This window comes from Benincasa hispida, chromosome 11, assembly GCF_009727055.1.
Source record: "Benincasa hispida cultivar B227 chromosome 11, ASM972705v1, whole genome shotgun sequence".
In the NCBI taxonomy this organism is placed as follows: Eukaryota; Viridiplantae; Streptophyta; class Magnoliopsida; order Cucurbitales; family Cucurbitaceae; genus Benincasa; species Benincasa hispida.
In genome coordinates this window covers 44,926,593-44,943,566 of record NC_052359.1, presented here as the reverse complement: position 1 = coordinate 44,943,566, position 16,974 = coordinate 44,926,593, and the positions used below count along the sequence as shown (strand labels likewise).

At 34.2% G+C, this 16,974-nt stretch overlaps 1 protein-coding gene across 1 annotated transcript; it reads left to right on the top strand.

Moving 5' to 3' along the window:
- Positions 1 to 379: 379 nt before the first annotated feature.
- Positions 380 to 2,140, top strand: LOC120090715. The gene is made up of 2 exons (XM_039048433.1): positions 380 to 734; positions 1,851 to 2,140. Exons 1-2 carry the CDS (start codon positions 380 to 382, stop codon positions 2,138 to 2,140), a joined length of 645 nt encoding a protein of 214 aa, XP_038904361.1.
- Positions 2,141 to 16,974: the final 14,834 nt, after the last annotated feature.

The window sequence follows — 16,974 nt, the reverse complement described above, 5'->3', positions numbered from 1 at the left end:
CTAAGTATTTCTTGCTTACTAAAATTCAAACTAGATCAGATGGATGTCAAAAGTGATTTTCTCAATGGGCACTAAAATGAGGAAGTGTATGTTAAGCAATTGAAAGACTTTGTAGATCTTGTTCACTCTGGTCATGTCTACAAGCTTCGAAAAGCTTTGTATGGCCTTAAAGCAAGCACCTCATGCCTAGTATGATCACTTAACTGAATTTCTTCTCAGAAAGGGGTATGTGAGTGGGGGAGTTGACAAAATGCTGTTTGTAAAGAAAGAAAAAGTGAGCTTGGTAATTGCCCAAATTTATGTGGATGATATAGTGTTCGGAGGAATGTCTCAACATCTCATAGATCATTTTATAAATCAAATGCAGACTGAATTTGAAATGAGTTTGATGGGTAAAATTACATATTTCTTGGATCTTCGAATCAAGAAGCTTAAGGATGGAATTTTCATTTCTCAAAGAAAATATGCTAAAAACCTGTTTAAAAGGTTTGTGCTTGAAAAGGCTTATACAAAGAGACCTTCTGCTCCCACTCATGTTAAAATGTCCAAAGACTCTAATGGACCTTGCGTTGATAAGAGCTTGTGTCGAAACTTTATTGAGAGTTTACTTTATGTCACTACAAGTAGGCTTGACATTGTATTTGCTGCAGGAGTCTATGCGAGATATCAAGCAAAGCCAAACGCGAGTCATCTATTGAGTGTTAAACAGATCATGAAATATATTCGTGGTAGATGTAAGTATGGTCTTCAGTATTCTTGATACTAACTGCTCCTCAGTTAGGTACTGTGATGCAGATTGGGCTGGAAGCTTAGAGGATCGAAAAACACTTCGGGTGGATGTTTCTTTTTAGAAAACAACTTGGTTCCCTAGTTCAGCAAGAAGTAGAACTGTGTGTCTCTCTCCATTTCTGATACCGAATATGTTGCTGTTGGAAGCAGTTGTACTCAGCTTCTTTAGATGAAATAAATGCTCAAAGAACATGATGTCCCACAAAATGTTATGACATTGTATTGTGATAACATGAGTGCCATAGATATTTCTAAAAATACTGTCCAACAGAGTATAATAAAACATATTAACATCAGACATCACTTGATCCATGAATTGGCTGAAAGTAGGCAAATTTTCTTGGAACATATTCGATCTGAGAATCAAATTGCTGACATGTTCACAAAAGCTCTTGATGTTAAATAGTTTGAGGCGTTTTAAACTACCCCGGGCCTCTGTAATATTGATTTGTAGCAACTAATTAAGCTTGGAAGTGGGCCATGAAGGAATTAAGGCCTATCTCATCAAGTTTGGACACGTGGAATTATGCATACCATGAGGTAGATCATTGTAAGTTGAAGTATATTTACTATTTATTACTTTCGTTGGTTGTGTTTTGCTAGGAAATTTATTTTTGAATTTTTGCATGCCCACTTTCTTTTCAACTTTCCATGTGATGGTGGGTGCTCTATGGTGATTCCTATCAAAATGGTGAGTACCCAAAAGGGAACTCATACTTCAAAATAAAAAATGGTGCACTATGAAGAAAAGGTGAATTGGAAAAGGTTGATGTTTCTTCTAATGGAAATGCTTAGGCAAATGTTATAGAATCTGAGTCCATTTCAAAACCTAATGTTGAGTCTTCGAAGAGTGTTAACGAATCCGTTTCTTAGTGTAAACGTTTGTGTGTCCCGATATAAGTCTAATCCGTTTTTTAATGAAGCTAGAGTTAAAAAGTCTAGGGTTTCCGTCTCTGATAATTTGTCAAGAACTAGCATGTCTAGAAGTCATTCTTCTGTGGGCACTGAGGAATCTAACAGAAATAAATCTATCTAAAATGATAAAATTATTGAAACTGAAGCTTTAAATGTATTATCAAATTTCATTCCATCTGGTGAGGTGAATGATTCAGAAGATGTTGATAAAGAAGTGAGTCAAGAGGTTTCTGATCAAGAGGATGAGAAGAGCAGCTCGAGTAAAGAGGGTTTGGGGATGATGCTCAAAATGTTTTGTCTGATAAAAGCCAGGAGAATGAAAATTCTTGTGAAAAGGAAGATGGAAGAGATAACTTACCTTACTTGTGAAAAGGAGTCCTTGAAAAAGAAAAAGTTACCATCTACAAAGAACATTCTCCCTAATCGGGCGAGTTGAGAGGGCCTCTAGCATTAAGAGTAACATTTAAGGCTAGAGTGGATCTCCTTGATAAAGCCCTCTACAAAGTTTGAAGACTTCTCTTGAAATGCCATATTTGACAAGGATTGTAAAATTGATAACAACAAACTTTTATTTGGAGGATAAATTTTAATTTAGTTGCAAATGGCGAAACTCTAAAATGAAAATAAAATATTGAATATAATTTTGTTAGTTAAATTTGAAATATAGTACATCATTGACGCGCTTGTTTGTTTAGCACGTTTTTATGAGTTTTTAGACATATATTAAATATCTTGGTTTGTTTTACACAATTTCACTTTTTAAAATTCGACAAATAATTACTTTAAAACTCATCTAACATATAGATTTTCTAATATCTAGATTTTTATACCAAGGAGTGAATGGTACAAATATAACCTGATTAATTAAAAATCAATATCTATTAATCATTACAATTAATTTTAATCAATTATTAAATATAAATATGTTATCTAGTTTTAATAAATATCAACTAATAAATTTATCATTAATATTTTATGTAATCATAACTATTTAATATAAAATTTTATTATTAGTTATTAATATTTTAATTAAATAGTTTAATAGAGTTTATTTAAGGATTGTTTTCTAATATAGAAAAATAAGCTAACTTATTTACCAATATAGTAAAATGTCACTATCTATCAATGATAGACCGTAATAGATATTAATAGAACATCTATCATTGTCTATATTAATAGATAATAACATTTTACTATTCGAAAATATTTCCAGCAATTTTGTCTTTTGAAACAATTATTTTTTATTTAATGCTGAATGTAACCATAAATTTTTTTAAGTGATTAAATGGTTAATTAAATATAACAGTATATTAAACCATAGCAAATTTAATTTATGGCTGCAATAATGCCTCTCTAACATCTACTTAAACAACTATTTAATTTTAAATTCTATATACAACATTAGTAAACAAACATAAACATTTAACTTTTAGACTTTATCTTGCATATTCAAACGTAAATACTAATTATCCCAAACATTTAAATTTCAAGTAATTAATATCCATATTCATGAAATAATATCTATGTTCTAAACAGATGACAAGACTTGCATAGCACATTTGAGGCTTGAAGTTAGTGACGTGAGTTAAAAACATGAAGTATTATAAGGAAAAATGAAAAATATCAATTTATACTTCCAAACCGTAGATGTTATATCAATTTAAACACTGAACTAATAATTGAATCAATTTAAGTCCTGAACTTTTCTAAGTGTATCATTTTATATCCTCTATTATGTTTCGCTTAGAAAAACCACGTATGATACTTATAATTGTATCAATTGCAGCCTTAACTTCATAAATAAATCAATTTAAACTTTTATACATGATTTTAGACATGATTTATTTGAAAATCATACATTTTGTAAAATCGACATTTGAAAAAGTTTACATGTTTGAGAATTAATACATAAATGGTTTTCAAAGGTAATTGAATTGAATGGTCTAAATTGTTTAACTTATAAAAATCTAGAGGTTTAATGTAAAGCGATTATAAATTTCATACGATATTGGACGAATGATATTTGGAGAAAGATATAAATTGATATAATTATTTGTTTAGAATTTTAATCGAAAGGTTAAGTAATATAAATATTGATATTTGTCCCATAATGATAATAATAATAAAAAAAGAGTCGGCACGCGATCATGATTCACAGATTCAACTATGCACTAGAGGATGGACACAACCCATGAGCACGCTTTCTGCGGAAACCCCACCATTTATTATTTTCAACCTTTCAAGATTCCCCTTCATTTTTTTTAACAAGAAAAATATTGATTTAGTTGGATTTAATTTAGGGACCATTACGATAATAGAAATATAAAAAGAGGAAAAGGAAAAAAAATCTTAAATTTATAAATCTAGGAACTCCAAGTACTAGGAATATTTTTGGGTTGGTTGAAATACTTTTTAGACCTAATTCAATCGGATGGTAAATTTCTTCAACCCACACAATGAACCCAACCTAACCCAACTATGAAATATTTGGATTGGATTGATTTGATTTGGATTAGTCGGATCATTCATTTAAATTTTGGTTCTAAAAATTAGTAAAATATTGGAAAATTATTTCAAATGGTAAGACTGTTGAAAATATTTACAAAATATAGCAAAATTTTAGAACTATAAATGATAGATGCTGATAGACACTAATGAACTTCTATCAATGTCTATAAGTGATATTGATAGACATTCATCTATAATTGATTGTTCTAAAATTTTGTTATATCTTGTAAATATTTTGGTTTATTTTTCTATATTTAAAAACAACCCTAAAATATTTATATGTAAAAATTTTAGCTAATTATTTCTATATATTTAATTATGATAAGTAGTTCAATTTCAATTTATATTATAAAAATTTTCTTTCTAAAATGCTAAAGAATTATTTTTAAGAGTTACTGGTGAATAAATTAAAAAAATCCTGAAATAAAATAAAATAATAATAAATATATGTAAACATAATTATATCATAATTAAAAGTTTAAAAGTTGCATGCTAGCACCCAATTCTAAGTTTTTAAAGATGATTCTTAGGTCAAGATCGATTGATGGCCAAAATTATACCACTTCTTGTATTTTGGCGGAGAGAAGAATATCTCGCAACCACCAACCTATAATTAAGAGAGAAAATAGGGGATAGATGTTATTAAAATAACTCCTCATCTTAATTTAAATTCAAATTAAAAAAATAATTAAAACTAATTTTAATTTATTTAATAAATAATTGTATAGTAACAACCTTACTATATAATACACATATTATACTATATGTTATATCTAGTATAATATATAACCTATAGTTTATGTTATATCAAATATAATATAACCTAAGTTTAAAATTCCTTCAGTACTGTACAGTATTTAATATAAATCAAATTTATATTAAATTTAATTATATGAATCTAATCCATATAATTAATATTTGAATCATATTCAAATATTTATTTCCTCTCAAAATAAACTTTATATTATAATGTATCAAATACATTATACCAATTATATCACATGTAATTAATTTAAATTAATTATATCATATATAACGAATTTCTTCAATTAATTTAAATAATTCAAATTAACCAAAATTAATATGGCTCTCAATTATCTCATTTGAGCTACCTAGGAGACCTTATGAACCTTAGATTGAAGCTCCAATGGTACTTGAATAATTAATTAAACTCTTTTAATTAAATTACCCAACTTCTATTACTTATCAACCATTCCACTAAAGATCGACAGCTACACTCTTCGCACTACATATATATTTCTATGTCCATTGGATATAAGTATTGAACGGTGCAATGACCCTTCAAAAATTACTCGTAAATACAGTTGAGCTAACACTACTGTTTTGCCCCCGTAGTTATATCTAACGTCTTAAGTACCATTGATTCTCTAATGAACAATAAGTCATAGTCCAACTATGACCAAACCTCAGAATCAGTCCTTAAGGGAACAATTTATCTACTTACCCTGACATTAGGGAAGGAGTGAATTCCGTCTTGTATAGCTATGTTCCTAGCTCCTCAATTAGATGAATCCCCAAAATGGTAGGCATATTGAGTCGGCGAACTGGTCACTCTCACCTATGCAAATCAAAGGACCGCCTTCATAGTAGGAGCTCACAATTCACACATGATTTAAGTTATGTCACCTATGGTCATCCTGGTGAAATGTAAGTCTCTACTATTAATTGTGCTATATAATGAGACTATTCATTTCATGGTCTGTTCTTATACAAACCTTTTTGTATAGAATATCCCTACTCATATGTCTCTACATGAATGATCAGGATCATATCATTTGTAGAATTTTACAATAATTATAACATCTATAAAGCGAGCCATATTCGTAGTGTCACTAAAATAAGGTACCCAATCTTATCCATCTACTATAGACTGTTCAGGTTATCACTTAAACACAATCCACCTGTATGTCTCCACATACATGTTTAAGCTACAACAGATAACCTTGGATGTTTGTTTTTCGGTTTTGTGGGTTAATGCTATTAAATGTCAAATAAAATATCCCAAATTTTATTAAACCTGTTTGTACAATACAATTACAAACTACAGAACCCACGAGATTTAGGGCATCAACCTCAATAGTCACCATCATCGGTACTCAAGATATTGTGTCTAAAGAGGTAGATAGATAGGACTACTAGTCGCTCGATTAGGTCTGATCCCTAGCTTTATTGGGAGGTAAAAACCTTAGCAGATCCTATAAAGAGAAAGCCTCTCGAAGATAGTTTTTGTCGTCATTAAAGTCGAGAGAGAAGTCTCTAAAGTCGTTATGGTCTGGGCTCTCACTCACTTCTCCCGTCTTGAGGTATCTGTTGCCTTATTAGCTAGCCAGCGACAACTGTGGAAATTCATTGATTTCAGTCTGTCTTGTGTTCTCTATTGTATAGGTCTTGCTAATAATATATATAGGTTTTCTCAGGAACTAGACCTACATGCACGAAGAAGAATATATGTCTCTGGTCACATTCTTATGTAACTTCTTTCGTCCCGTTCATTGTGGTTCCTCGGCCCTACTAGCCATTTTCTTGCTCGAACTGTTCACATTTAAAGAGGGGACAAGCTAAACAAGCAAGCCATCCAAGTTTGTAAAGTCAAAAGTTTGAAAGAAATTTTAAATTTCTCTGTGACTAATTTAGCACACTTCTGGTGGTAGCCATTGGGCTAAGTCTCCAGAAAGAGCCACTCACATATATAGATAGGCAGTATAGAGGATCTTTACTCTTTGCTTCAGTTGGTGCATTATAGTAATGAAAAAAAGAATGAGATTAGTTCGGTCTTAAGCCTTTGGGTGAATTCATTTGGGTATCAAAGTTTTAGTTATTGCAATCCCTTGCTAGGCAGAGATGAGTTTGGTAGTAGTATAGGTCGATCCTCTGCCTGTTTTTTCAGGGCTAGAGCTTGATTCCCACTCCTAGCGGTCTTTTTTCTGTAATTTGCTTGGAAAGTAGTCTTCCATAAGCAGGAGCGTAACACTTCACAAGTGAAGGTGCATGACGTGCTTCTTCCCTTTATAGCAGCTTCTGTCATTTTCACATAGATGTTGTAATAAATCCTATGTCTACTTTTGCTAACTAACTTTAGAATTGGGATATCTTGAAAGAGGGTGGACTGTAGAAGGTTCAACAAAGAAAAGCAAGAAAATATAAGCCCTTATTTGGTTTGTATATATAGGTTGGGCTTACATTTCAACTGCATCATACCATAAGATGGGAAGGGTCCATACCTCCTTTAGATATCTCAAGACCCCATGCTCCTAATGTCGAGCTAGAATGACAACTACCATGGAATTTGTATCACACATGAGTACGCCGCCTTCCAAAAAAAGCAGTTGTTAATTGCTACTAATGCTAATGGGGAGCATCGATCAAGAAGGACTTCGGAGACAACACTCAAATTTAGAAAATAATCATAATAAATATAGGGAAAACTAATATACTTTATATTTGACATATCAATTGATTGATATATACCAAATATAAAATATATCAATTATACAATAGACATCAAGTTTACCATTTATATACTAAATTTATCAATCAACAAATGACTGTGCATTTGCTATTATATATGGACTTAATTTGAATTCTTATTTATTTGTATTATGAATGAATGGTGATATTTTGTTGATATAATAATGGCATACTTGAAATGAATTTTGAATTTGGATATTGTAATTTTTTAATTACTTGTTATAATATGGGCTTCATTTTCGTTTTTTAATTATGTGAATTTTTATTTGGTTTAATATGTTTTACAGGTTTTTAGATCAAATTTTAAAAAATTACAAAAGATAGATTAAATTTTAATACTCCCCATGCATATATTACTGTGTTGGGAGTTCTTGTATCTCCCGATGTATTAAATAAAACCGTTGGAATTTAGGGAACTCTAGACGCATAGAACAACCGTCAGGAGTTTGGAATCTCTCGACGCACGTTAAACAACGTCGGGAGTTATTTGGGAAACTCCTGACGCACATATAGGGCATCGGGAGTTATTCGGGAAACTCTCGACACTTTATATGTGCATCGGGAGTTCTCCGAATAACTCCCGACGCCGTTTTAATGTGCGTCGGGAGATTCTCTCCTAACGGGTTTCTCCCGACCAAACTCCCGATGACCTTTTATGCATCGGGAGAGGCTTTCCCGACACTTTTTCACACTTTTCCGACGAAATGTGACGTCGGGAGAAGTCAGATTTCTTGTAGTGATCATTGTTATACTTTAAGTCTATCATACTAAATGATATATATTTGATATATCAGTTGATTGATACACTTAGAGGTTTTCAAAAAACCCGATAACCCAACTAACTTAGACTACCTAACCCAAACCGTAAGGTTGGATTGGATTAGATTTTTTTTCTTGTGTTGAGGTTCGTTAAAAATTTTAAAAAATATAATTTTGTGTCAGTTCTTGGGTTTTGAAATTTTCCTGATTGGGTTGATCCAACCTGACAGAAAATTCTACATTATATATATATTATTAACTTAAAATTTTCTTGAGGTCTTCCAGTTTTGTCGCTTGCCTCATTCCTCACTCTCAGTTCTCCCTCTATATCTCTCAACTTTCACAGTCTCACTCTCATCTTATTCATGCAATCAGCAGTTCAATTCCATCTTGATCTCAGATTCTCAACTCACGATCATCAGTTCATCTCAAGCCTCACAGTCACACATGGTCTCACCTCAACTTACAGTCATCAGTCCATCTCACGCCTCAGGTTAATTCTCAACTCACATTCATGCCCTTATGTCAGCCTTCAACTCCCATCCAATGCCTGTCGCTCAAACTTCAATCTCCATCTCACGACGTAAAAAAAAAAAAAAAAAGACAAAAAAGAGACCCAATAACCCAACTCGACACAACTAAAAAATACATGAGTTGGGTTGGGTTGGGTTGGGTTGACCTCTTATGTAGAACATAGGGGATTAGAGATTTGACTAGCTTGAATCATTTTGTTGGTCCAGAAAAACCCTAACCTGGCCAAACCGAACCCATGTATACTCCCAGATGCACCAACTATAAAGTATATCAAATATACCTGCTGATACCCAACTGAGGGTAAAAATGAAATAATAAAAATATGGAAATCAAATTAAAACTTTTTGCTCTATTTACAAACGCCCTAATTTATTTATTTATTTTTTTGCTACCCATTATATTTTCCATTTCTAAATGATATATTAATAACCTTTTACCCTCCTATCTCCATTGTGTTAGAAGATAATGAGATAGTTGTTCATTTGACCTAAAATTGGGACCTATAATGGAATTTGCCACATTTTTTAAAACTCAACTTTTTTTTAAAAAACTTTTCACGGGTCATTATCGGTAAAAACTATCAAAATAGTTTTATTGTGCACACGTACTGGACCCTTGACTTTTTGGCAGCTTTTGGTGGTTTTTGGAGTTGTCATAAATGATGTCTTAACATTTTTCTTAGACATTACTAATTCCTACATAATATTTTACTTTCCTAATTTGAAAATTATTTGCTGAATATTCTTATTTCCTATTCTAAAAAATCTTAGTAGTTGTATTTTGTCCAATATTTTCCTTATTTATGGCATAACTTATTTACTCATTTTATTTGGTCACAGTTCTTAAAAAGAAAGTAATGGCTCTCATTGAGGGTTGTCGCATTTGTTAATTATGAGAGAGCGTCTTTATTCTTGGTGGTCGATTTGTGCAACATTGTGTTTTGATCTTTGCTCACTTTATTTTGTTGCAGGTGTCCATAGGTTGAATCATTCAAGAGCTTGAAGATAACTTCTGTCTTAAGGGGGAGCCTAAGGCATTGCTGAAGAGAAGAAATTATTGGTCTTAGAGGAAGCCTAAGGGGGAGTCTAGGAAGGACCTAAGGATCATCTGTGAAAAGAGTTCATTGAAATACAAAGAAGACAATCAAACATAGAGAAGTCTCACACATTGTTGGAAGCTGAAGTGTTAAACACTAACATTATCACGCTTAGGGGAAGTCTAAGTACAATTGAGAGGGAGTCTCACATGTAGGGGGAGTCTAGGTGACTTGTGAGTTAGGCTCTACATGAGTCACTATAGTAGTCGGTGTATTATAGATAAATACTATGTTGTAATTGTTTAACTCTTTAATATTAGTGGATTATCTTTCCTAGGAACACTGCCCCACAGATGTAGGTGGTTTATCGGTAAACTGAGTTACCAACTCTTTAAGCCTTTATCGATTTATTTACTGTTAGTATTTTGTTACTATAGTGCTTTCTAGTGCTTTCTGTTTAACATTTGTATTTCGAGTGACAAGTCATTCTTTTTCAATTCGTATAAGAGAGAGTTACCTTTTATCTCAGGTATTTCGATCATGGACCGAATCAAAGAATGTAGCTCAACCACTCGTCCCTCTATTCTAGATGAAACAAACTATTCATATTGGAAAGCTTGAATAATTGCCTTTCTGAAGTCGATTGATAGTAAAACATGGAAGGCTATTGTTACGAGATGGTCTCATCCAACCACCAAAACTGGTGATGGAAAGTAAATCTTAAAACCAAAATTAAAATGGTTTAAAGTTGAAGATGAGACGTCTTTAGGTAATTCTTGTGCCTTGAATGTCATATTTAGTGGTGTTAATTGCAACATATTCAAGCTGATGAATACGTGTGTCTCTACTAAGGAGGCATGATATATCTTGTCTATTGCTCATGAAAGCTGCAGTTGTTGACTTTGAAGTTTGAGAATTTCAAAATGAATGCATGATGAATCTGTTGCTACATTCAATGTTTGGTTGTTAGACAATTCAGATGAGTCGTTTGCTTTGCGTTAGAAAATTTCAGAAGAAAGACTTATCTGAAAGGTGCTACCTAATAAATTTGATATGAAAGTTACTTCCATCGAGGAGACTCAAGACATAATATCCTTAAAAATGGATGAACTATTTGGCTCGTTGCTCACTTGTGAGATGTCCTTGAATGGAAAGCTCGAGAAAAAGAATAGAGGAATTGCTTTACAATCCTTAGTTAATAATGAGGATGATAATCCTAACAGATTGTTTGAAGATTACCTTGTTGAATCTATTTCATTGCTTTCAAAACGGTCCAATCGTGTTCTCCAACAATTTGAAAAGAAGCCTGACAATTTCAATTCTAAAAGTAATAAGTTTCTTGGCACTCTTCTCCTCAAGCAAGTCAAAATTCAAAGTAGTAGGAAGGAGGCTGACAAGTCAGGCTTTAAATTATCAATAAGAAAAGTCCTTCAAATAAAAAGAGTGAAGGTTAGAAACTTTCAAGTAGAATGTCTTAATTTTTTGAAGAAGGATGGTAAAAGTTATGTTTTAACTCTATCTGATGATGAGTTTAAAGACAATAGTGACTCAGAGGCGAATGTCAAAGCACTTGTTAGTAACATCTCATCTAACACCTCGTCTTGTGAGATTCTAAGTATGGTGTGTTTGCAGAAAATGTTCATGACACTGAGAAACATAGGTCTACTGATCCCTCATATCAAGCTCTTTTTATCAAATGGCAAGATGGTATGAAAGTCTTGATGTGCAAAAAGAAAGAATTGAGCTTTGATGACTGACAATCAAAGACTTATGTCTACTATTGCATATCTGAAGCGAGAACTTAATTAGGTTTGTGCTGACAAAGACCCTTATGTAAAAATGTCAGAATGTTGATCATTGGTATTGAGCCTCTGAAGAAAATATTGACAAAGGGAAAGACAACTGTTAATAATTCTGGGCTAGGTTTTCCTAAAGTTGAAAATCAACATAATAAATAGTCTCTGTCCAAAGGGAAGCAGAAGATTCAGTTTATTAGTGCTCAGAATCCATAATCTTATGGCTTTACATACAGGCACATCTTCCAGCAATTCCACACGAGAAGTCAACCGAATTTTGAGACCAAGATAGATTTGTCACTTTTGTGAAAGATTGGGCCACAAATGTCCATTTTGCTATCAGTTATTGAAAGTGTTTCACAGGTTCACAAGCTCAGTCGAGGCTCTCTTTTCTCTCGAAATTGTTATCAAAGAGAGCCAATATTAAAACAGGTCTGAAGAGTGAAGAATGTTAAGAATAAATACAATGTTGTACTGATGTCCCTCAGATCTTCTGTTGAAGGAGATTGTACTTTGATAATGGAAGTTCTAAACACATGGTTGGTGAAAAGAACTATTTGTCTGATGTCAAATTTGTCACTTGAAAAAAGGTCACTTTTGGAGATGATGCTTTTGGTAAGATCAATGGGAAAGGTTAACTTAACTTCTTAGGTCTTCCATCCTTGAATGATATAATGTTGGCTGAAGGGCTCACTAACAATCTTATTTGGATCAATCTGCTATGTGATCAAGGTTTGAACCTGAGTTTTACAAAAGACAAGTGTATTGTTACAGACAATATTAAAGCTCTTATTATGATAGGTACACATTGATCTGATAATTGATATATGTGGAATCCTAGCAATGCCTCACAGGTTTGTCATCTCTCACGATAAGATGAAGCCAGCTTATGGCATAAATGCCTAGGCCATTGATGACTAAAATTAGTTGAACGAAATATATGCGATGCATGTCTTAGGTTATGTGTTGGTTCTCATGCGTCAGTTGTCATGCGTTGGAATGGAATGTATGCATTGTTCTCATATGCAATGACCATGCGTTCCTGCCACAAGTTTTCTTACGCTCTCGCCAAGTATAATGAGAACGCAAGTTTCTCAGGTGATCCGAGGTCGAACTCAGGGACTTGTAGCTAAAGGGTGTGCGGTAATGTGTTTGTGGTGAATAAAATAAAAGAATGATGGAGGCTATAAGCTATAAACTACTCCTACTCCTAACTAACAGATTAAGCGGTGGGAATATGACTGAGAGATAGAGACACGACAACTATTGACGCGTAGTAAAATGCATTAAAAAATAGATGAAAAGGCGAGGGTGTCTTCATTGCAACACTAAGCTTGACCGCAAGGGCAACCCCAGCCAATGCAAGTTATACGATCATGCTATACACACTTGACGTAGATGCATGCGATGTATATACGATAGTGTCGAGAAGCCTATTTCTAAGCCTCTATATGACCACATACCACCATATCCTACTTAAAGGGGGCATATACTGTGTAGTAGTAAACAGAGCTTATCTCTAAGTTCCCCATTCTTGCTTATGCGATCCAATCCGATCTCCCGAGACTACTCTCCCAAGTATGCCTAAATGATGAATGATGCGCTCATAAGACAAGGTAATCGCATAAACCTGGCTGATGTAAGATTATTCCTATTCCTAGTGAACACTTACTTACATTCGTAATGCGACCAACCACTTACCCTTCTGGGCAGTTAGTTACTGCTAATTTTACTCATAGACAAGCATTACGTCTGCTTATAGACAAGTGTTGCTACAGCTTCACACTAAACAAATAAGGTTTTCTCACAACACTCACGCAATGCACACCTCCCGGTGGTTTGCTACATGCTTCATATCACTAATCCGCATGATTAAGTATGCGATACTCTAACATTCTCACTAAGTGGTGCAATGAAAGTTAAAGATACTAAGTAAATGAAAATGGAGATGGAATTGAAGGAAATACAGAAATACATTGATCACAAAATGTATTAATTCCTTAAGCCAAAATGTAATACAATACAAGGAAAGAAGAGAAATGGAAGAACTAGCTGGAAGCAACGTCTTGCTTTTAGCAGATGTGTGTCAAGGCTACCGATGGTGTCATGGATGTGCGGTAGAGTAGACTCTCTCGAGCTCTAACTCTGAAGAAGGCTTTGGTCGTCACTCGGAATGGATGAAGGAGGGGAAGAACTCTTAAGCTATCTTCTCATGCTTTCATCTGGATCACAAGGATCTGCCCTAAGGCAGAAAAACTTGGATTAATTGAAATTCTGCTCAACGGCTTCTATTTATGAGCTTGATTGCCGACAACATTAATGGGCCATCTCTGAATTTGACACTCGCGGCATGATGGTTCTGAATCTTTGCTGCTAACGGCGTGGTAGGTTAAATGTCAACATCATCTTTTATTCTCCCGACGTATGCATTCATGATTGCATTCCACAACCTTGCCGTCATCCCTCTATTATGGTTATTATTCTGTAGCCACAATCTCTCTGTGATGACCGCATTCGTTTGATGGCCGCAACTTCTATGCGATGGACGCATTCGTTCGACAGCCGCAACACCTATACAACTGACGTATGCGATCACCGCATGCGATTAATGGATGCAATATTCATGCATCGAACGTATGCGTTCACCTTTGTGATGGAGAGATTCCCTTCATATGGTTGTCTTTGCGATAGCCTGGCTTCTGCGCATGCGATCGCTTCCTGCGTTAGCTACAAAGATAGACAATTGAACGCATAATAACGCATAATAATTGGTTAGTCGAGATTCTTAATGCCGATCGATGAAAACTCATTTTCTCATGAATTCCTAACATAATCGCCGGGTATTCTACTTAATAACCCTCATAATTCTAAATAAAAGGCTTATAATGACGTGCATTTTTGCCCATTATCAGCCATGTAAGCAAGAAGACTATTAAAAAAGCATTAGCGAAAAATGTTATATCTGGACCTTTATCTTTATCGTCTTCGACTAGAAGTATTTATGGTGATTGTCAATCAGCTAAACAAACTCAGACTCCACATTAATAGGTATCCCACTCTGGCTCAACATGTATCCCCGAACTTATTTACTTGGACCTTATGGGCCCTATGCAATCAGAAATTCTGAAGGTAAATGGTGTGTTTTAGTTGTTGATGATGACTTCTCTAGATACACCTGGGTTTGATTTCTTCATGAAAAGTCAAATGCATTTACTACTTTTCATATATTTTGTCTCCAATTACAATGTGAGAAATATCTGAATGTGATATAAATTAGGAGCGATCATGGTAGGAAGTTTGAAAACTCTTAATTTACCATAATACAATTGGAATTCATCATGAATTTTTTCAGCTCAAAACACTTCCCAACAAAACGGGATTGTGGAAAGGAAAAATCAGACCCTTTAGAAGATGGCTCAAGAAATTTTACATGCTAAACATTTTCCATTTCATTTTTGGACAGAAGCTCTAAATAGAGCACGTCATATTCACTATAGAGTTGTTTTACGTCTTAGTAACTCGAGCACAATTTATGAAATATGGAGAGGGAGAAAATCAAATGTTATATATTGTAACGTGATTTGTATGTATGATATTCAATGCTCATGATGATGCGATACTACTACTATTTATGCGTTAATTAGAGATGCTCAAGTTGTATGCCTTGCGTTGTCACAAGTTTCCTTACGATGGAACCAAGTGTAATTCCACCACAAGTTTCTTGGTGTGATCCGAGGTCGAACATGGGGAAGTGGTGCCAGTTATTGTGGTATGTTCATGGTATATACAACCGGGTTTTTCAATTCTTTATAAAAGTGTGTACAGTATGTAAATTACAGTAAAATAAAGGCAAGCAGTAAGATGTGATAAAACATGAAAATACAATAAATGTAAACTAGATGTTACAAGATACAGAGTTTATGTGCAAGAAACTAGGATTAAGGCTGGCTGTGAAGGTTGTGCAAAGACGTTGAATGCGACGACAAGTCTTGTGATTAGATTAGAAAGAGAAAGATAAGTATTACAAATAACCCAAGTTCTTAATCGAACTGAAAGAACAAATACTGCTCTGCTCTTTTCTTGGCGTACACCTTTCAGTGATCGGCCGTGTTTCCCACATGTCTGTGGTGAAACAGAGTCTAACGTAATGAACGTAAGGTTGCTTCCATGTGAAATCTTTTGACCTTTTCTCGATAGATCAGAATGACATCTTCACTTCTGCTCTTATAGGTGAAGATGCCGTCTAGCATGCTTTAGCTAAACGTATTTGATAACTTTAATACATATTAAGTTCTTGGTGATTCATATTGCTCATCAAGAGATTAAGAAAACATCATGGTGAAAGTGACTAATGGGTGAACGGAAATAGACAGAGAATGGTAAATGAAATCTATCGAAACATTTAATATTTCTGCTAAGTGTTATGTGTGGATGTAGAGATAAAGAAAACATGGAATACACTGAAAGAGAGATAGAACAGATACAATCAAGTGCCAATGTCTTGGCACAAATTCAATGGAGATCTGCTTGCCGGATAGGATGGTTTTGATGGCAGGAAGAGCTTCCCTCTTAGGCTTGCTCCACCGGTAGTAGGGGTCTCTGCACAGAGCTTCGATCGGGTATACAGCTGGTCGGATCTAAGTTTTTCCTCTCGACCTTATCTCTTTCTCTTCACGGATTTCTTCTTTTCAGCACTCAGTTCAACCTTTTTCTCTCTAAAATCTTACAACACTTAGCCCAGTATCAAATGACATCATTTTCTCTGAATTCGCTGGGGGTATTTATAAGAGCAGATCCTTTGACTCCGGCCATGTAGTCTCCACTTGATGGTTATGGTAATTTCGCAGATGGAGGGATATTATTCCTTTTGTTATGCAATCAGACCATCAACTATGCACAACCATTAGTTGTACACGTATCTCAATCCTCCGCTTTCGTTTTGCTCGGTTGCATCTTTCGATCATAGGTTCGCATGCGGTGTTTGTTTTTATTACCGCATGCGATCGTAGCATAGCTCTGGACCGACTATCGCATTGCACCATTACGGTCTCTTCAAGGTTGATTGACAGGCGCAATGTGATATAGATGCATTGATTAGTTTCTCATGAGTCTTGAGCGAAAGCGGTGACTTGGTCTCCTGCAAAACAG